At 46.0% G+C, this 21,159-nt stretch overlaps 1 protein-coding gene across 6 annotated transcripts in view; it reads left to right on the top strand.

Moving 5' to 3' along the window:
- The window catches only part of Pdzk1 (PDZ domain containing 1), a 41,261-nt gene that overhangs the window by 15,833 nt on the left and 4,269 nt on the right, over window positions 1–21,159 (top strand). For 5 of the 6 annotated variants that reach the window (XM_087213351.1, XM_087213352.1, XM_021265805.2 and 2 more), the window contains 5 exons: window positions 11,749–11,960; window positions 12,604–12,847; window positions 14,621–14,757; window positions 16,085–16,280; window positions 18,515–18,711. In XM_087213351.1, the coding sequence (XP_087069477.1) occupies window positions 11,751–11,960; window positions 12,604–12,847; window positions 14,621–14,757; window positions 16,085–16,280; window positions 18,515–18,711 (984 nt within the window). In that variant the 5' untranslated portion in view covers window positions 11,749–11,750. Of the gene's footprint in view, window positions 1–4,369; window positions 4,467–11,748; window positions 11,961–12,603; window positions 12,848–14,620; window positions 14,758–16,084; window positions 16,281–18,514; window positions 18,712–21,159 lie in introns of all 6 variants that reach the window. The other variant, XM_087213349.1, reaches the window with a different exon arrangement.

Genomic DNA, 21,159 nt, shown 5'->3' with positions numbered 1-21,159 from the left:
AGGACCCGATACCAAAAAAAAAAGAAAAAAAAGATATTGAGTGCGGGGTACTCATGCCCAGTGGTCATGCACAGATCGCTATGTTTATGGAATGGTATCACTATAGCCTGGGCCTGGTAAAGAGAGGCCTTTCGTGCCTGATGGTAGTCACAGCACCTGCTTCTGAGTCATCCCGGCCCCCCTGATTTTCCGCCTCCGAGCAGAATGCATGTTTTCCCCACGTCCTTTCTCTGGTCTTTTGGAAATTCAGTGACGCTGACAAGACCCGTTCGTTGTCTAGGTACTCCACAGGAGCAGCAGCCCACCCGGGCAGGCGACTCTCTATAAGCGCTTCCGTCATCCTAGCTTCTCCATCCCTGCTGCTCACTTCGGTTATAGCTCAGCCACTGCAGGCGGTGGGATTTGCTGGCCAGCTTTGTCTTGAGTTCCTGCTAAAGCTGCCTGGATATCTGTACCTCTTTGATGCATTTTATCCTATAATTCCCTAGCTTTTGGATTTATGTGATGCTTCTGGGTCTGAAAAAATCGAAGCTCATTTTTTTGAATTTTGCTTCATGGGGGAAAAAAGTGTTCAGCCCTGATGTTTCAGCAGCTAAAATTAGCTTGGCACAGATGGTCAGAAGAGAGCAGACAGACTCCCTGGCCTGGAAGGCAAGGTGCCTGCTATATTCTCTAGTCCACAGTTTCCTCTGCTTCAAAAAGAAGTCAGAAGCGCAGCTGAAATGCTCCACAGAAAATGAGAGATCCGTTGCATCAAAAGTCCCATCAGGGGATGGGAAGACACCTTGCCCAGTGTGTGCTTTGCACTTCAGGTCCTTGCTAGGAACTTCCCACATTCAGTCTGGGGTGCCCTCCGCTGTCCTCGATGCGAGTTCTAGTCTAGGTGGACTTTCATCTGTTCGCAAGGAAGGACTCACTCATGTTCCTAGCAAGACATGAAACTGGGATTAAAAGTAGATTTAGGCTAGCCAAGCATGGTGGCGCACACAAGTAATCTCAATGTTCTGGGAGGCTGAGGCAGGAGAATTGGGAGTTTGAGCCTAGTCTGGGCAAATTATTAAGATCCTGTCTTAAAGTGAGGGGCTGGGGATTTAGCTCAGTGGGACCTTGCCTGCTTGCAAGCACAAGGTCCTGAGTTCGATGCCCGGTACTGCCCAAAAATGGGGGTGGTGGTGGTGGTCCTAGGGATGTAGCTCAGTGGAGCTCCTGGGTTCAATCCCCAATACTGGAACAAAAACCAAACCCCTCTAGACAAACCCACCACCAAGCCTAGATTTCAGCTTTCAGGCCTTTGTCCTTCCCAGTGTACTTTACTCAGAGCAGACTGTTTCAGGAAGATGGAAATAAAAGTACAATTGCCCCTCACATCGGCCATCCACACACGTGGCTGATTCAGAGTATTGGGAACTACTCTCTCCTAAAGATCTCTCAGGATGACATCTCCTGTGTGACCGCCTCACTTTGAAAGTGTCTCCTCAGTCCCTTCCCCTTACGCATACTGAAATGCAGTAGTTCATCTCTCAATCCTGCTCTTCTGGACTCTTTCCTGCTGTGGCCCCCTGCCTGCCCTTTCTGCTCTGCTGGGTTCACTGTAAATGTAGAAATCCTCACCTCCTAGTCTGTCTGTACACATGTCAAACCGCAGCTTAGAGTAAAAACGACCCCCCCCCCCCATACTGGGGATTGAACCCAGGACCTCTGAATGCTAAGCAAATGCTCTGGCATTGAGCAATACACACAGCCCTTCTATTCTTGGTATATAAATATATAAAAATTTTAAATCTAAAATTTCTACAAAGTTTTGTCCAATTTCTTGGGTCCCTGTAGTGAAATAGCTCTGTAGCCATTGGAAATCCTTTTGGTCAGTGATTATAAACGGTGTTTATAAACCCAGGGGCTTAGTTCTGTTCTAGTTTACATAGCATTTCTTAAAAAGTGTGAAAATCGTGTCATTTTTAAACAGATGGAAAGTTAGATTTCTAAATTTCCCTGAGAAACCCCAAGATCTGGCACGCTGACCTCTTCCTTCCTTGTGGTAGCTTAGCTGTCTGTGGGCATTGAGTAGCCCCCGGTCCACAGTCCTTTCCTGGCCACCTCCACCGATTTCTCCATTTGACCTCAGTGGGTATGTATTTTAGTGACACTTTTGCTCCATTTCTCAATGTTCTGATTTGCTCCATTTCTCAATGTTCTGATTTGCTCCTTTTCCACCTACTTCATAGGAGAGATTCGAACCAAAATAAGTAGGGCTGGGGATGTAGCTCAGTGCTAGAGTGCTTGCCTAGCATGGGTGAGGTCTTGGATTCCATCCCCTAGGTTCAGTCCCCCTTGAGGTATTTCATCATCTTGAAGTAATCCCATTTCCTGTGGTTCCTATATTGGCCCTTGATATACAAACACGGGGACAGTTGTCCTAATGTTAAAAATAAAAGCATCCATCAACTCCTTTCCTTTCCATCTGCTCTCCCAGCTCTCATTTACCTGTCTAAGATGTACCTATGTATTTATTCATTGCCTCTCTTACTTAGCATCTGCTTGCTTCTTAATCCCCTATCTGGCCTGGACTTTCATTTTCTAAACTGTGGTGGTATTTTCTTAATATTTATTCTTAGTAAAAAAAAATTTATTCTTAAGTATCTTCAAATTTTGTTTTAGTTTAGATGGTACTGTAAATCTTGGCTTTCTGATGTTTGTTTGAGACAGTCTCACTATGTAGTCCAGGGTGGCCTTGACCTCACAGTGATCCTCCTGCCTCTGCCTCCGCAGTGCTGGGATTATAGGCATGCACTACCTTACCTAGCTTCTGATTACTGACCACCTTTCTGTGCTCTCTCCCTGTCACCCATCTAGATATTACCCAGGGTTTGATTCTTGGCCTTCTTCCTTTCATGCTCACCATGGCTATCATTAGCACATCATGCCTGCATTATAGACAGCTGAGTTAAGTAGAAATATTACAGCAGGGTCAGGACAAAGGTGAAACACAGCACACTGTGGCCAGAGACACATCTGTTGGAGGCCAGGCCTCAAGATACAGACAAGATTATCAGACCTGCATACTTCCTCCAAGGACAAACACTGGGCCTAAGGAAGTCTAGATAGACATCAGCCACCCCGGTGGGTGACCAGAGACCTCTGGACCCACCACTTCCTAGGAGAACCTTTGTTCTTTCCATTCACTTGTTACCTGACTTGTTTCCCCATTGGACCTCTGTTACCTATGTGACTACACTTGTAACCTTATTGGTTGATCATGGCTGTGGCCCATTTTGTACCCGTGTGGGTTTCCCTCCATAGTGAAACCCTGTAGAGAGAGGTCCCGGCCACCCATTCCGGTCTCCTTCTGCCTCTCAGGAGCTACCTAATCAATAAATATCTTCTTACTTTAACCTCCATTGTTCCTAGAATTCTTTGATTTTTAGAGAACATGAGCTTAGTGTGTCAGACAGCTAACAGGTTGGGGAATATAATATTTCCTATTTCATCTTTGGTATTTCCTGTATCACCTGGGCTCCAATGCAGCAGCATCTGAGCTCTGGGAGAAGTTCTGCCATGTCCTTTGACTTAACCCATCCCAAACTGACTGTCACCTCACTCCTCAAGACTGCACCATCTTTTAATGATATCACTTTTGTGCCACTCACCAAGGTATGGATTGGTTTCCTTTGATTTCTCCCATGTCCAGTATCTGGCCTGAGTGGGCAGCATTACTCAGGAGGTGCTGGGACTGCCACAGTGGCATATCACAGACCGGGCAGTGTAGTCCACAGAATGATTTCCTCGATGTTCTAGATGCTAAAAGCCAAGAGCAAGATGTCAGCAGGTCTGCTTGCCCTGAGGTCTTCTCCCTGACTTGCAGATGCCAGCTTCTCACTGTGTCCTCTCGGGCTCTTTCCTTATAAGGACACTGGGTTTGTCAGATTCGGGTTGCATCTTGTGACCTCATTTCACCCTAATTACCACTCTACAGTCCCTGTCTCTGAATACTATCACATTAGAGATGAGGGCTGCAAGGGCAGAATTCAGTCCACACTAGCAAGGGAGCCCAGGGCTGGAAGGCAGGGAAATTACTAGTTGGTTAGGAGGAAAAAAAAAAAAAAATTGAACTAAGGTAATAAATTTAGAGAAAGTAAGACAGAGTAAGTAGGTGACTGCAGGACTAAAGTATTTTTGCAACCCTGGGTCTGAGAGCAGCCCAAAGCACAGCTGTGTTCAGTTTGAGCCATGGGCTCAGAAGACTCCCTGTGGGCGTGCCCCCCGACTTGGCAGGGAAGCCACAGCGACAAAGCCACAGTAATGAGGGAGAGGAACATGACCCTGGGGCACTGGTGCTGACCAGATGCTGTGCCCTGTGGTTCCTCCTGGACAGTGGCCCTGGTCCGTGCAGCTGGGACATCTGTGTTGTTGCACCTGTTCCATCTGACTCCATCCTGGCGTGGAGAAATCTGAAGGAGCGGGACTGAAGGGTTAGTATAACCTGTCACCTAGTTCTCTGCAGTTCCTCTGCCTCTGTCACCTTTCATTCTATTTTCACAGCTTCTAGGCTGGGTCAGGGCCTTGGTTATGGGTGAGGGTCACAGCCTCTCAACTTGTCCTTGGCCCAGTGCATCTTTGTCTCAGTTCATCCCACCACAACTCATTCCTCTGCTTAAAAGCTTTGACACCAAACTAAGGCCAGAGCCCTCGGGCTGGCAATTAAGCCCTTTACAGTCTGTCACCCACAACTTCCCTTCTGTTGGCTGTCCTTTGACCACATTGGGTTTTTAGCTTTTCCTTACCTGGGCCCCGAATTTCTCTGTGTCCTGAGGGCCACACCATTCTCTGTGTCTAAAATGGTCTCTTCCTACTTCTCTTCTGTTGAAATTCTATCCATCTGTTGTTCAGGCCTAAGTCAGGTCCGACTTAATTAATTTTAGGAAATTAATTTTCCCATGCTATGGTTTATAGCATTTATACTCTGGCCATAGTGGTAGTTATTTTTGTTCCAAAACTTTTTCTTAACCTTGAGAATGGGGTTGGTATTTTACTTCATCCTATCAAACACTTACTAGCGTTTTGCATATGAATATGGGGCAAACTTCTGTGGCAGTAAACAAATAAGGTCAGTCGTGTGTCTTGATGTTTGGTGGAAAATTGAAGGAACCATGTTCATGATCCTAAACAGGCTTCACCTGCTCTAGTGTGCTAATTGAAGAAGGTACCCATTGGGGAAGGAAGAGTTGGGAGGGAGCAAGAAGCTGCAGTAGAGCTGGCAATCACCCTTGTTACTTGGGGGTTCTCAGGGTCGCTGGTAGAATCACAGGGTGACTGGTGGGGCCTTGGACTTGAACGGAGCTAAGGATTTCACCCGAGGGTGACGGAGGAAAAGGAATGGCATCAGCGTTTAAGACAGGCTTCAGTGGTAGGACCTTCCCCCAAAACTTGTAAGTCGAAGTTTGCTTGATTGTACTTTTGGCTGGCTCAGAACCAGAACTTGGGGAGGAAAGCACAAGGCACAGACCTTAGATTGCTCCATACTCTTGTAGCATTGGCTGAGGCATTGCCTCTGGGCAGGGCTGGAGCCCGAGGGTGGTAGCAGGTGCCCAGGGGCCTCTTCCAGCCTGTCCTCCATTTTGGCTCCTCTGGTGAGTAAAAGTGAGCTCAGGGCTGTTAATAGTTCATCCAACCTTGCCATTCTTCTCTGACCTACGAGGGCATTATCCCAAGACTGAGGGAAGACAAGAGGAGTCAGGGGTAGAATGGGGTGATTTTAAGCAGCAGTTTCTTTGCTCAAGTTTGGCTTTTAAGACTGGAGATTCTGTGTCTGTAGACCTGAGGGGTGCCTAAGTATTTTTTGTCTCTTCAAGTGATTGAGGGGAAAAGCTAGGACTGAGAAACAAACTTGGAAGGTGATTGTGAGCACTGAGAGCTAATGTACCACACCTGACAGTGAGTTTTTCAAATAATCGATTCCTTATTGCTAGCACCACCTAATGGTCTATACCTGTGGCAGCGAACCTAAGGAACGTGTGCTGCAGCAAGCTGTTGGTATCACTGAAAGCGCTAATAGGTTCACCATCACTGGTCTGTAGTGTTCCAAGCAAGTGTGTGTGTTCACGTTAATGTGCTGCTGGGCGTGGATGGACAACTCCCAAGATTGGAGAGAGGAAGGCACGTCTTGTAATTCTTGCCACTTAACTTCTCTAGGAATTGCCATTTTTTTCCCTTTCTTGGAAGAATTTGCTTCCCCTGGCCCATGTTTGCTCTGGTTCTAGAAGCTCCAACATTTCTTTTCAAAGTAATACCTGGGTGCTGGAGCTGTAGCTCAGTGGTAGAGCGTGTGTGAAGGGCATGCGTGACGCCCTGGGCCTGATCCCTGGACTGTCAAACAAGATCAAAGCAAAATAGCCACAACAAACAAACAATGAAAACAAAATACCTGGAGGCTCACAGGAGCTAGATGAATAACTCAGTCCTGACCTTTTCCTTTTAAGCAGGAAATGTTCCCGGGAACTCCATGTTCATGTGTAGGAAATGCTTTGTGTAATTGACAGCTTACCGAGGACCTGGAGGCTCAGACAGTTTTCAGGAGATCATGGATCCCACCTCTGGCCCCTACTCTGTCTGGGTAGGTGGTTTTTTTGTTTTTTGAGATAGGGTCTTGCTAAACAGTTCAGACTGGCCTTGAATTCACCATGTAGCCCAGGCTGGGCTCAAATTTTCAGTGATCTCCTGCCTCAGCCTCCTGTGGGTGCAGGTTTACAGGCGTGTGCTATTAAGATGAGTCTGTCTGGGCAGGCTTCTGAGCGTCCATCCCCATGTTTTTAAAAGGACATGTCTACACAGAACATGGTCCTGGAGTGGGGCCCTTTTGGCCATGCAAGCTGACAGGGCAGGTGCACTTCACTACCAGCCCCGCTGACTCTGGGGCCAGCTGGAGTGGAGCCTTGCTGTTTCTTCTAGCTCCGCTGAGGAAAGACCTGCAGGTTCTAGCCCACACATGCAAAGAGGGGGAAAGGAGACTTCTTCTGGCCTTGGCCAGCTAAGCTGATCCTTCTGGCTGGTTGGGTCTCAGTTATGTAGTTCTGATTTCCTTGGCACGGGTTCAGAGTTCCAGGTCTCTGTGCAGGGTGGTGGTGAGGGCAGGTGTGGCAGGTGTAGACGAAGGTCACGTACCACTCTGTGTGGGCGGAGGACTGGGCGCCGAGAAAGCCCCGCCTGACTTGGGCTTGTAAGGTGTTCCGTGGGTCCTCACAGCTATTCTTTTCCTGCAGAAAAGAGCCTGGTGGCTTCAGTTCTTTCTATGCTGACCGTATCATTTCACGTTCCTAAGTTCTAACGTGTATCTAATTTTCTTCTTTGCTACGGTGTATGCTTTTTTTCTGGTAGCAATACTGTAATCCTTTTGGAATAAAGTGGGGTCTAAAGGTAGGGTTAACATGATTAATAAGATTATTAATGATGAGGGAAAATTCTTTTTGGCTCTTACCTCTGAGCCTTTGCTGTCTGCCAGCTGGTGCTTTGTTCTCTTTCCCACAGATAAGCAACTAAGTATTACCTCTTCCCCCAGCTCAGAAAAGCTTATAGATTTTTTTTCTTTCTTTTCCAGTATTATGGCCTTTTAAATTGGGGAATAAAGCCTGCTGAAGGTTTAATGGACTCCAGCTTTGGGTGATTGCTGACTTGATGTTACAGAAACCCAGGTTTTCACCAGTTAGCTGGGTATCTCCACAGTGGCCTGATGCCCAGATTTCCTCAGGCAGCAGTAGATGGGGTGGGGAATGAAGAAAGCAAATGGGTCCTTAAATAGAGACCTTCCTAGTGAGGACCTATGTTGGCGTCCGAGGGACCCCTGTCAGCAATCATACCGGCTTGCTGAAGTGATGGACAGTGGCCCTGATTTAGGGGCCAGTGTAAGACCGAGATATGGACTGGGTAGGGCCAGGACTGGAGGTAGAACAGAGCCCAGCCCTCATGGCGCCTAGAAGAATCATCTCTCTATACCATGGCAAAGAAAATAGTTTTGGGCTCCAAGGGCCCCATGTGCGAACAGGCATTTGGGCCTCTGGTTAGCTTTCCCCATTGGTCCAGGTGAGTGTTAACAATTTAATCAGCTCAATCTGGGCATCTACCAATCGATGGACACTGGCATCGATCCAGTGATCCAGTGATGGCGAATCTTTCAGGGACAAGCACCCAAACTGCAACCCAAAACTCATTTATTGCAGAGTGCCAGTCCTGCAATTAAACTGAATACTGAGGTTTTAGTATAGAAAAAACTCATACTTTAACATCTTTTGTCTTAAAAATAACACGTGTTGGGCCAGGGATTTAGCTCAGTGGCACAATGCCTGCCTCACAAGTGCAAGGTCCTGAGTTTGATCCCCAGTACAAGAACAACAAGAAGAAACACCGCCCCCTACCCCCTGAAAAAAACCCACGTGTGCCATAGGTTCACCACCACTGATCTACTGGCTGAGCCATGGAGAGGACAGACCGATGGCAGGCGGCAGTCAGGGCTCAGAGTAGTAGCTGTTTCCCCACGAGTATGGTAGCATTTCTGTTGTGAACTGTCTCTAACTCAGCTTCAACCACAGAGGTGAAAGGAAACCCTGACCTTATCTGAAAACAGTGACACATGCGTAATCCCAGCTACTATGGGGCTGAAGCCTGAGGTTGGAGGATTATAAATTTGAGGCCAGACTGGGAGATCTAGTGAGGCCCTGCCTCAATATTTAAAAAAAAAGGTGGTCTGGAAATGTAGCTCAGTGATAAGAGTACTTGCCCAGCAGGTGGGAGCCTCTGGATTCAATCCTCAGTTCTGTAACAAAAATACATAAATTTAAAAAAACCTCTGACCCTAAGTGCCTGAAGCAGGTCGGAGTGATTTCATTTAGGCTATTTGGAAACTTTGACCAATCTACAAAATTAAATGCAGCTTGAGATTTTTGCCAAGAAATATATAATTTGTGTTTCCTTGTACATCCAGTGTTAAGTCTCCAGTAAGACACCGGAAAACGTTCTCCTCCTCCATCCCTAAACATAGGGTTTAGTTCTACTAGTGAGGAAGTTCCACTTTTTGTCCTAAGTTTATAATGAGATTCAGTGGCCGTGGTGGACACTGCAGGGTATACGCAGGGTTTTAGAGGTAAGTGCTTTAAAAATGAGCATTATCTGTCAATCACAGACAGCTGCATGTCTTAATGAAAACCGAATCCAGCAGGTTTTTTATTCTAAGGACATGTTTCAAATTTTTAAATATTTGGATGGAGTTTCCCAGCAATTACCTATTTTTTTTTTTTTGGCTTAAATTCCTTTATTGGTACATTTTAGGTATACAATATGTTTACATTTATCATTGGGTGCTTGTACCTGGACATGATGCATCTTGGTTCTTATTTTTTCCCCATTCCCTGTTCTCCCTTCACCCCCATCTACCCTTCCCTATTTACAAAGACTTTGTTTCCGTTTTTTCCTTTTCTTATAATTTTTCCTTTCCCTTCTTTTCTTTCCCCTTCCCCTCCAACTTCCCCTACCCCTTTGGGCCTTTTCTTCCTATTTCGAATGTTCAATTATTCATTTTAATCATTCTAATCCTTAGTTGCACTTCCAGTTTCTCACACCCAGAGAAACTATTCGAATTACCTGGCTTTTTAAGAGGGTTTTTCCTTCGAGGCTTTTCAGCCGTGTGAGGTTGATAGCTGAGGGAGAGGGGAGCTTGGACACAGACACGGATTCAAGCTGCAAATGGCACTGACGCATGCAGGCTGGAGACCAGCAGAGAGAGAAGTAACAGTTTGGGGTCAGAAGGTGCCTGCTGGGGAGGAAACTGACCGCGATGCCCATAAGTCCCCCTTCCTCCCACGTGGCCTTTTCTGTGGCTGGTTGTGTCTTTGGTTGGGGCAGCTGCTAAGCAAAGCCATGTCGCAGGTTACTCCTTCGCTTTGGTTTTCTCTCCTTGATGCTTGATGGGGAATCTTTGTTTCTTGTTTCCCTGACTGCTTAGTCATTCGTGCCACTCTCGGGGTGGCTGCCAGACTTCGCAGAGGCCATGTGATATGGCCAAGACACAGGGCAGCGGGAGGCTCCTTGCCCAGTTTGTGCTGCCCTGTTTCTGTGGGCGCAGAGGTCGGAGATGGCGCTCTCACGCCCCCGTGGCACGGCTTCTGGGGAGTGGGGAGCACTTTGACGCCCACCGGCTCTTCACCCTACTCCCTCTGAACCCCACATGCTCACCTGTCCCTGTCCTTCCAGCAGGGAAGGGGCAGGTGGTTTAGTCTACTTCACAGGCAGATAACTGATGTGGGGGCCCGAAGCAGTTTAAAGAGCTGCCTCCAGCTTTCTCCCCTCTTCTGTTAAAATTGTTGGCTCGTGTATTTGGAGTTAATTTCTTTCAGTCAGGTGGCGTTTGGTTTGAGCTGCTGAAGTTGTAGCATCCGTGTACAGTGCCTGGTTGAATACATGCACCCACTGCCTTACTATTGTGGACCTCCATTCTTCTTCTATGAAACAAAAAGCATTAGGCCAGGAGGCCTTGGGGCTGCTGGGAGATTCGCCCTAAACAGGAACTGGGGGCAAAGCCCCAGGTGTTGTTTTTCACAGTGGTGCTGTCATCCTCCTGTGGCTTAGGACCTTGGTCCTGCAGAGGGGAAAAAGGAGGGCAGAGAGGAGGTGCTTTAGAGGGAGGACTCTCACCTGGTCACTGGCACATTTTCTCTGTCCGGCATCTGTGCCCTGCCCTGCCCTGCTCTGCTGGGACACTTCAGGGTCCCACACAACCACTTATCTATTGCATCACCGACACATTGGGCCAGCTCTGAGGCACGGCTTGTTTGGTTTTTAATTGAGGTCTTCCTTGTCCTGTCTGACCTCACCTGAGCTCCTGCTAAGCCTTCACTTCTCCTCTGGAACCCATTCTTAATTCTTCTCACTGCATTCCCTACTCCCAAAGACAGGTCTCACTAGGCAGTTCAGGCTGTCCTTGAACTCACTACATAGCCCAGGCTGACCTCAAATTCACAGTGGTCTCGAAATCACAATTCATGTGATCTTCTTGCCTCAGCCTCCCAAGGGCTGGGATAACTGGCATGCACCACCGTGGCTGGCTAAAGACCCTCTGTTATATTCTTACTATCATTCTGTTGTTCTTTTATTTTTAGGTAACAGGGATTGAACTTGGGACCTTGTGCTTGTGAGGCAGGCGGTGGCACCACTAAACTAAATCCCTGGGCCTTGTTCTTTTTTTTTTTTTTTTTTTGGTACCGGGGATCGAACTCGGGTCCTTGCACTTGCGAGGCAGGCGGCGGAACCACTGAGCTAAATCCCCGGCGTGTTGTTCTTAATATAACATTCATCACATGTAAAAACAGAACTGTGTTGTCTCTGAAGTATGCATCTCTTTCCACAGATTCATCTTCAATGCCCAGAACTTGATAGAATCTTCAAATAGTCAAATGAAAGGGGGCCCATCTTTTCTGAAAAATTTTGGATCATGTGTTTAGATTTGATTTTTTTTCACTCAGAGGGCAAAGAGGAGTTTGGCTTAAGCTACTGAGATCAAAGCACCGGTGTACAGTACCTCATTGAATATTTGGGTCTGAAACTCAAGTAAAAAGGTCAACCTTGGGGAAACAGATTTAGGTATCATTTGCAACTCCTATACAGTCGGCTCCTAACCCCTCAGTGTTCAGAACAGAATTAGAGGAAATGAAGGACATGATTAAAGTTTCCTTCCCATTTGTTTTCTCATTCATTCGTTTTCCACTACAGAAATGGCTGCCGTCTTCAATGTCCGAGAATGCAAACTGTCCAAACTGGAAGGGCAAAGCTATGGCTTCTTCCTGCGAATTGAGAAGGACACCGACGGGCACCTGGTCCGGGTGATTGAGAAGGGAAGCCCAGCAGAGAAGGCTGGGCTCCTGGATGGAGACAGAGTTCTCAGGATCAATGGTGTCTTTGTCGACAAGGAAGAGCACATGCAGGTGAACGAGATATTCAGGGTTCTTCTAGGATCTCTTCAGCCTCAGCATTTTCTCTGCCAGTTATGATGTTGGGGGTCAGTAAAACTTGGTTCTTTCCTGCCTGCCACTGGCAAGGATTTATCATTATAATTTATGTTGGTCGATCAAGTCCCCATAATTAAAAACTGTAAAAAATATTAATATGTACCAGTGACTGTGCAAAGACCATTTTCTATTCCTAATCATGTTAAAGCCTTATCACAACCCCATAAGGCATGTATTACCATCTCACAGACAAGGGAGCTAAGCACAGATAAATTAGCTTGCTAATATATTCATGCACTGAATGCAAGAGGGTCTTCCTCCAATACTGCCTGATTCCCCTTTCACTACTCTGGAGCCCCCATAGAACTGGGGGGCCTGTTGTGCTGTGAGGCACCATTCATGTCCAGAAAAGTGCAGTCATTGTAAGTGTCCCTGGATTCCATCCTAATCTGCACCTGAAGATTAGGAGTGTTGTGCCGAAGGAGGCTGGGGTACCATGTGGGTGTCAGGTCAGCTATCGGAACCATGGGCCACACAGTGAGCCAGATGACAAGAATTTCCCCCTTGCAGTTGATAGAGGGTTATTAATAACGAAGTTACCTCTCTCCCCCCTACCTAGGTGGTGGAGCTGATCAGAAAGAGCGGGAATTCGGTGACTTTATTAGTTCTGTGTGGGGATTCCTATGAGAAAGCTGTGAAGAAAGGGGTGGACTTGAAAGAGTTGGATCAAAGCCAGGAGCTGGATTTGAGTGACACGAAAGCAGCCCCAGTGATGAACGGAGGAGTGACTTGCACCCAGCCGCGGCTCTGCTACCTGGTAAAGGAGGGGAACAGCTACGGCTTCTCTCTGAAAACTGTCCAAGGTGAGCTGGAGGGTGAGGCTCGGCCGTGGCCTTCCAGAAGGAAGATGTAGTTACCAGTTAATGACTTGGCCTAACTTTTCCGTTGCTTTAAGTATCCCACAGCAGCTTGTGTGTCTCTCCATGCCTTTCTTGCATGTTCTCTTGCCCGGCACAATTGTGCGAGGTGGGGTCAGGGCCTGGACAGCAGCAAGGCTGGGGTGGTCGGTGGGCACTCTTGGGCCTCAATATTAGCTTGACACTTTAAGGAGAGAGGGCTAAAGGGCTGATGCTTCTGGATCATTCTTTTCTTGCTCCCTTTGGGTCAAGGTGGAGGGGAAATGAGAAAGAGATTCTTCCTGATAGCTAATTTTGAGTAAGACCAGTATTTCTTTTCATTGCTCCAGTGCCCAGATAGTCATTCATTTATTCAACAAATTCCTGAGCATCTACTGATGTGCCAGATGCCATTAACAGTTGCTGGGGATACTGCAAAAATTTCCACCTTCCTGGGACATTTAAATAGTACTGTGGCCTAGCCCCGACTGTCCTGAAATACACCTCTGACTTCTAGCTAAGAGACTCATAGCTGAGAAACCTTGATGTCAGGAAGTACTAGAGATCTTGTTCCATAATTTTAGAAGTGCAGATTGACCTGTGCTCAGCTGACCAGAGTTCCACAATGGGTTCCCTGTGACACTGGTTGGACTCAGAGGACATAATGTTAGCTGGTGCTAACATTATTTAACCATTATTAACACCAGCCAGAGATGGCTAGTGGCATCTCTGATGTTGCCCTGTGCCCAGTGCTTTTCTGGCACTGGTGACTGGTCATAATTCAGTAAATGATAAAGGAGCAGATCAATCATAAGCTTAAAATTGTTACCAATACTTAACCTGTAGTACGAGGTATAAACTAATTATGAGAGGGTTCTCAAGTTTTCCAGTTGTTAAACACAATGGTGTGGCTAGCCAAAGGAAGCTTGGCTTTTCTTAGAAGTTCATTATAGGGCCAGAGATTTAGCTCAGTGGTTCCGGTGCCTGCCTTGCAAGCGCAAAGACCCGAGTTTGATCCCTGGTACCAAAAAAAAGAAATTCATTATCTGTAAAATGGTAAAAATTATAGTTCAGATTTTACTCATTTGGCTCTTGTGCTAATGCTCATGGTTTGTGTTAGCTTTAGGAAGAAAATGTTTTCTTTGTGACAAGTATACCAAGATAAGAAAAGAAATGTGAAGTGATTAAGGAAAAAGCAATTAAATTATTCCTTACAAGTAATTTGTGCAGTCATTTTGCCTAGGCTGAAGTGCTAGTAGCTTGAACGACTCAAGAGTGTTAAGTGTCACTCAGCTCACATTATCAAAACACACATGCTTTCCCCTCTCTTCTGTGCTTCTGACCTTGTGAGCCTGCATTGATGAGATTCACTGACTTCACAGTAGGTGAGGGTTGGTGGTAGCACTAAAGGAGGAGGGAACAGAATAGATGCCTTCTGGTCGTGTAGGTGCAAAGAGAGCGCGTGTGACACAGTGATGCAGGGTGGGCATCGTTGGGCACTTTTTGGTTCAGGAGGCCAATGTCACCTGAGATTCTTGATTTATTTAGGGTTCAAATCAAGTATATGCTGAGTAATAGCTTTGTGCTAGGAGCTGTAATATGGATTCTAGATTCAAAGCTGGGGGGACAGAGTTGGCTCAATTGGTAGTACTAATTTCACATTACCAGGAACAATCCATCTGGACACTGGGCTTCCGGTTCTGTGCACTGGAGCTCATACCCGTCTCCACCGTCTTCCAGGTAAAAAGGGAGTACACATGACTGACATAACACCTCAGGGTGTGGCTATGAAAGCTGGAGTCCTGCCTGATGATCATTTGATTGAAGTGAATGGAGAGAATGTAGAGAATGCCAGCCACGAGAAAGTGGTTGAAAAGGTAACATCGTCACCCCCCCACCCACACACACACCGCTTTTCCTACCCCTTTGCCTCACCTTGGAAGAGACAGGAAGTTGGGTGGCTGGGTCTGGGATGAGTTTATTATGGGGGGATTGTCTGTCCCTTTGAATTGAGGGTGAACAGATTCACTAGTGGCATAAGCAGTGTTAATACAGGATTTTGAAATAAAGCCTTTGCTAGTTTTGGGTCAAGAAGTCTAAACCACCATTCCCCTTTTCTTTTGGATCTTATAAGCACCCATCTGCAGTTTTACTTTCTGCAGTTTCATTTGCCTGTGGTCAGCCACACCTGAAAATGTTAAACGGAAAGTTCCAGAAATACACAATTCACAATGTGCAAGTTTTAAATAACTTTTTATTATAGCTGTTTTATTATTGTTATTCTTCACTTACTGTGCTTTTTTTGGGTGGTGGCACTTGGGATTAAACCCAAAGCGTTTGCACGCAGCTACATCCCCAGCTCTTGATATTTCATTTTGAGACAGGGTGTAAATTGGTAAATTGCTAGGCTGGGGTTGAATTTGGGATTCTCCTGCCTCAGGCTCCAAGGCTCCCAGAGTGCTGGGATTATGGGTGTGTTCCACCAGGCCCAGCTGTGCCTCACGTATAAACTAAACTTTATCATAGATATGTATATAGAGGAAACAACTAACATGTAGTAAGCAGGAAATGTGTACAGCATGGATACAATGGGAAAAGGGATGATTTACACAAGAGTTCATCACGCTACTCAGAACAGAATGGAACCTAAAGCATATAATGTTTGAAGTTCTCCACTTAATATTTTTGGACTGTGCCTGACCTTGGATAACTGAAATTGCAGAAAATGAAAGCGCAGAAGGCAGGGGCTACTGTATAGGGGCATCCACGTGAATATTGGAAGGCCCATGGCACACTGAAACGCTGGGAGGTTTTCCTTTGAGGTCATAAGGAACCTTAAATTCACTAACCTTCTCTTCCCTTTGTAGAATGATCTTTCAGAGTGGATTCTTTCTGTTCTTTTTAAAATTCCTATTCTGGCTTGCACCTACATACCTTTCTGGGTTTTCTGAATTTCAGTTCTGCCTTGGGTTCATTGATATGTGTAGATGAGGTTGTGCATAAACAAAGGGATAAAGAGCAGCTACAGGAGTGGAAACAGATAAGTAACAGTTGGGGGGTAGAAGATAGTATTATGGCTTAAAAGCGGGCCACGCCATGCTTTCTGTTGAATAGAGACACTGGGCCTTTATTCAGAAACCATCGCATTCCCAAGCACTGTTCTTGGGAGTTGCTGCTGTTTCTCATCTGTGTGTGTGGTCTCAGGTGAAGAAGTCTGGAAACCGCATCATGTTCCTTCTTGTGGACAAAGAAACCGACAAGTACCATCGTGAACAAAAGATACCATTCAAGAGGGAAACAGCAAGTTTGAAACTGCTGCCCCACCAGCCTCGAGTCGTGGAGATGAAGAAGGGAAGCAATGGCTACGGTTTCTACCTGAGGGCGGGCCCAGAACAGAAAGGTGAGGTACCAGAAGAGCAGAAAACCAGGCAGTGTAACCACCCAGTTCTTCATCCCAATCCGACTCTCAAGGCCCAGGAGGCCACTTCCCCACACAAACATGAGAAGAATGGCAAGGAACTAGGAAGCTGTCAGTTTCTATGTCACCTGGGGGCCTGATGATGATAAAGTTACCACAGCAAAGTGATAAGGTGTAGTTTGGGATCCAGGCAGTGATGTCGATTAATTGGCTTTCTGAAAGAAAGTCCTAATATATAGCATTTGTTGACTTTTTTTGTGTGTGTGGTGTAAATATCCACACCATATGTGATTTCAAGCCACCAACACGGTGTCTGAATACAAATTTGGACAGTGTGGCATGGAGTGGCTCTCATGTGCCTGTAGGAGCAGCTCCAGCCCACGTCTGCGTCGAGGCAGAGATGTGGGTCAGGACTTGGGACTGGAACAGAAACGGAAGTCTTTCTGCTGCTTTGTAACCAAACAGGGGAAGTAAGGTGAATATATAAATATGGGTCCAAGCCACCCAAACTGCTACTTGCCCCCAAATCACTATTTTCATTATGTTTATGTTATCAGATATTATTTTGGTTTATGTTATTTAAAAACATCCTCAGGGCCTTTGAAGATACCGAATGAGTCAAACAGGATTCTTCAGTCAAGATGTATGTAATGCAGGGGATGAGCCACACATCTCCATGACTGAAGGTAGTGATAGCACCTCAGTCTAGGGGCAGATCAGCTGCTGTGGGAACTCAAGGTCAGAACATGCTTTTCTCACTAAAAAGCTACCAGGAGACCCTACAGCACAGGTGGGGCTTGAGGCAGGCTTTATCATACGGATAGATAGGAAGGTGATCCCAGGAAGGTCAGTTACGTGTAAACATGGGCACAGTTTGGCTGGCGTGTGCTGTGTTGAGCAAGAATTCAAGTTAGAAAGGTGGGCTGGAGAGAAACGAGGGAAGCTCAGTGGCAGGGGGAAGAGTTTGGCCTCAGCTCTATAATCGATGGGGAGAGAAAAAGGGAACAGTGAGTGCGAAGGAAAAATTTAAAGCTTACCATATTTTAGGGGCTTCATACATCTGTTACTAACAGTTCTGCAAGAGGAACGGCTGAAATTGAGCACGTGGACAAGGTAATTATGTAAGGTTAAATAGCGAGGTACAGCTGCACTCCAACTCTTGTGCTGGGGGAGACCTGAGGGGACAGGAGCATCAAGCTGGATCTGAAGGGGCCTATATTGGAGAAGGGAAGGACTGAGGAAGGGAGAGCACCTGGTAAGCTAAGTTCTGGGCGAGAACGGACACACATTGGATTCTGGGAGAGGAAATAGTACGAGAGAAGAATGATGTATAGAGGTGAAGGTAGCGTGGGAGGACTTAGTGGTTGACTAGATGTGAGAGTGGACACTGAGGAAGAACCAGCTGCCGCGTGCTGGTGATGGGAGGGGTGGAGCGGAGCGTCACAGAGGACCAGAGAAGGGGCTTTTGATGGGAAATGGGCAATACACTGAGGGAATCTGTGAGGTATTCTGTTGGAGATACTCACCAGCTAACTGGAAAAGTGAAAATGGAGCTTGTTAAAAAGTGTGAGGGGCAAAGAAAGGTGTGAGAGATCGGGAGGCATTTGAAAAAACAGCTGAAGTCAGAAGAAAGCTAGACACCTCCCGAAGCATGCACACACAATCCTCAGCTGGATACACCCAATTGCTGCTAAGACAGACAGGTTTCCAAAGGTCTGAAATCTTTTGTTCTTCACCCCCCCCCCTTTTCTAAGGCAGGGTCTCCCTTTGTAGTTCATGCTGACCCTGCACTCACTATGTAGCCCAGGCTGCCCTCAAAATGCTGGGATTACAGGCCTGGGCCACCATGCCTGGCTCTTTCCCCCCTCCTTAGGGCTTAACTTCTATGTAAGATTTATGCATGTAAGTGTGCTCACTGACTTGCTGGGAATTTATTGACCTTTAATGTTTAGCCTGCTACTTCTGTCAGGATTGAATGTCAGACATTTTTAGTAACATGATTCTTACTCCTTTAAGATCCTTTCATTGCTAATGGTCAGGTTTGTTCCCGTGGAGGAGTCTAGATAGGGTGCTTCTGCACTTCCCGGGATGCAGGGGAAAGGAGTGTGCCCCACATACCTTTTGTAGATTTCATCAGGGCCTTGGACTCCAGCAGAAATACCAGTTTGTTTAGTATCGTTTCTGATACTAATTTAAGTTTTGGGGGGCAAGGGTAGGTCAAACCATCAAGGACATAGATTCTGGAAGTCCGGCAGAGGCGGCTGGCCTGAAGAAAAACGACCTGGTAGTTGCTGTCAATGGCGAGTCTGTGGAGACCCTGGATCATGACGGTGTGGTGGAAATGATTAGGAAGGGGGGAGAGGAGACGTCACTGCTGGTGGTGGACAAAGAGACGGATGATCTGTACAGACTGGTGAGTACAAGGCCACACATTCATGTTACGCTTGGGTCCACTCACTCGTCCTCAGACTTTGGGCTGACTTATTACTATTGTGTTCTGCAAAATGGAAGGGCTATAATTTTAAAAAGGTATTTAATGAAATTCATCTTTTGTGTGTGTGTGTGTGTGTGTGTGTGTGTGTTGTACTGGGGATTGAACCCAGGGTCTCGAACATGCCAGGAAGGTAAGTGCTCCATCCCCAGCCCAGGGGAAAAACACTTATTAGAAGCTAATGGAGGCTCAAACTGGTCCCCATAAGAGCAATACGTGATTACTAAACATGTTTTTAAGTCCTTGGACTCAAAATTTTGAAAGAATTGGCAAATAAATTGCAGAAATATTCTTGGTGACTTGAAATTATCTCTGGAGAATAGCAGTCTAGAAATAGACAGATGTAGCCCTAACTCCCCCAAATAGGAAGCAACTAGATTTTAAATTATAGATCAGTAAGTTCCACCAATTTCATGTAAAAGCCTAGAAAAGATTTTATTTGTAAGCCCTTAGCAAATGAAGTGAGCAAAGACCAAGAAGTAGTGAACTAACCTCACTTCTTAATAGCTCTCTTAACAGCTACTATTTGCACATACCCGGGATCAAACTCGGGTCCTTGTGCTTGCTCAGCAGGTGGCGAAACCACTAAGCTAAATCCCTGGCCCCTATTTGCATGTTTTAAGGTTTTATGACACCCTTATCACAAACACAAGAGGTTTAGCAGTGTGTGGTGGCACAAATTTATAATCCCAGCACTCTGGGAGGCCGAGGCAGGAAGGGCCCAAGTTACAGTCCAGCCCGAGCAATTTAGCAATTTAGTGAGACCTTGTGTCCCCCAATCTTCCACCCACCGAGGGCTAGAGATGTGCCTATGTAACTCAATGTGAAGGCCCTGGGTTCAGTCCCCAGTCCTCCTTCCCCGCAAATTAAACAAGTAACTGAGGTTCAGTGTAGTGTAAAAGGCATCTGGGGGCTTAGGTACCATCTGTCATGCTACATGTTAGTCCTGGAGATGAATAAGAGAAATGGGTTTTGTTCTAAGGGCCCACGAATGATACAGAGGGAGGATTACCATGGGTGGTGATATTGGCCCCTTCGTATAGACTAGGAAACTGACATTTAGATTAAGTGGTTTACTAAAGTCACCCAGGTTAGCAGAGACTGAAGATAGAATTTGAACCCGAGTTTCTGGACTCTTAATTCATTATACCATACTCCTCCTCAGCACATTTTGATTAGATATTTCAAGATACCTTTGTAAACCAAATGAAAAAATGAAACAGACAGTAATTTTTTAAAAAACTAGGTAAACAAGCATAGCTGGAGAACATTTGATACTGGGGAAATGTCAACTGGAACAGAAATCACCAATAATGTGCAATTTGTTCCTATCCTAGTTTATTACATCTGGATAGAAACAGGGAAAACATAGTTAATATACTCTGGGGACTGAAAGCAATGATGATTCACAGAAGGGTGTAATTAAAATACCTCATCAGGACAGAAAGAATTAAGCTTAAAAACTAATGAATCAAGGACTGGGGATTTAGCTCAGTGGTTCCAGCACCTGACTCGCAAGCGCAAGGTCCCAAGTTTGATCCCCGGTACCAACAAAACAAAAACTAATGAATCAAGTTAAAATGAGAATAAATTCAAGTACTATTCTAACTTTGCTATAAGTTGTATGAATATGACATGGTGAGACTCAATCTGCTGACTTAATATGACCAGAGAGGACAATTTAGTTATGCTAATTGACATTTGGCTTCTGGAGATAATCACCTCACTGACTAGGTCAGAATCTGGTACATATTAATGTGACCTTGGGCACGTTATCCTCTCTGTGCCTGTTTCCTTACAGTAAGATGGGACAGTTATTGTAAAGGGTAGCTAGAGTTAGAGGTAGTATTTAGAGCACATGGGATAAGGTCTCTCATATGTACATGTTATGTTTGTTAACACCATGGTATCCAGCTCTGAGAGCCCCAATTTAGGAGGACCAGTGACAAGTAGCCAGGGAAGAGGTTTTAGAAGCCACCACGTAAGTATTTAGCTTGAACGAGCATGGGCTTTGGAGAAAAGAGCATCTTCAAGAACTTGAAAGGTGACTGCATGTGAGAAGGCCTTAATTTTTCTGAGGTGATCTGTGGGGGCACAGCCAACCAAATACAGAAGCTCCAGGGAGCTATTTCTGCCTTAAGACCTTAAGTGAGTCATTCCTGCAGAGGGCTGGGCTCAGCTGGAGGAAAAAGTCCAGAGAAGCCAACAGGCCACAGCTCTGGCTGCTGTAAAGGGGATTCTGGCATTTTCCTAACCTTGTGACAGAATGATGTAACTACCTTTTCTGTCTTAGTGAGTTTAAGAGAATTTTGTTCCAAAACGATGGCTGCCCCACTCCTCAAAGTAAGCGCCACAGATTGGGGTGGGGGT

The sequence above is a fragment of the Heterocephalus glaber genome, unplaced genomic scaffold (assembly GCF_053883595.1).
Source record: "Heterocephalus glaber isolate CG9 unplaced genomic scaffold, H.glaber_assembly_v1.0 deba00001442, whole genome shotgun sequence".
NCBI lineage: Eukaryota > Metazoa > Chordata > Mammalia > Rodentia > Bathyergidae > Heterocephalus > Heterocephalus glaber.
The sequence above is the reverse complement of the archived record's forward strand: the minus strand, read 5'-3'. Positions and strand labels throughout refer to the sequence as shown.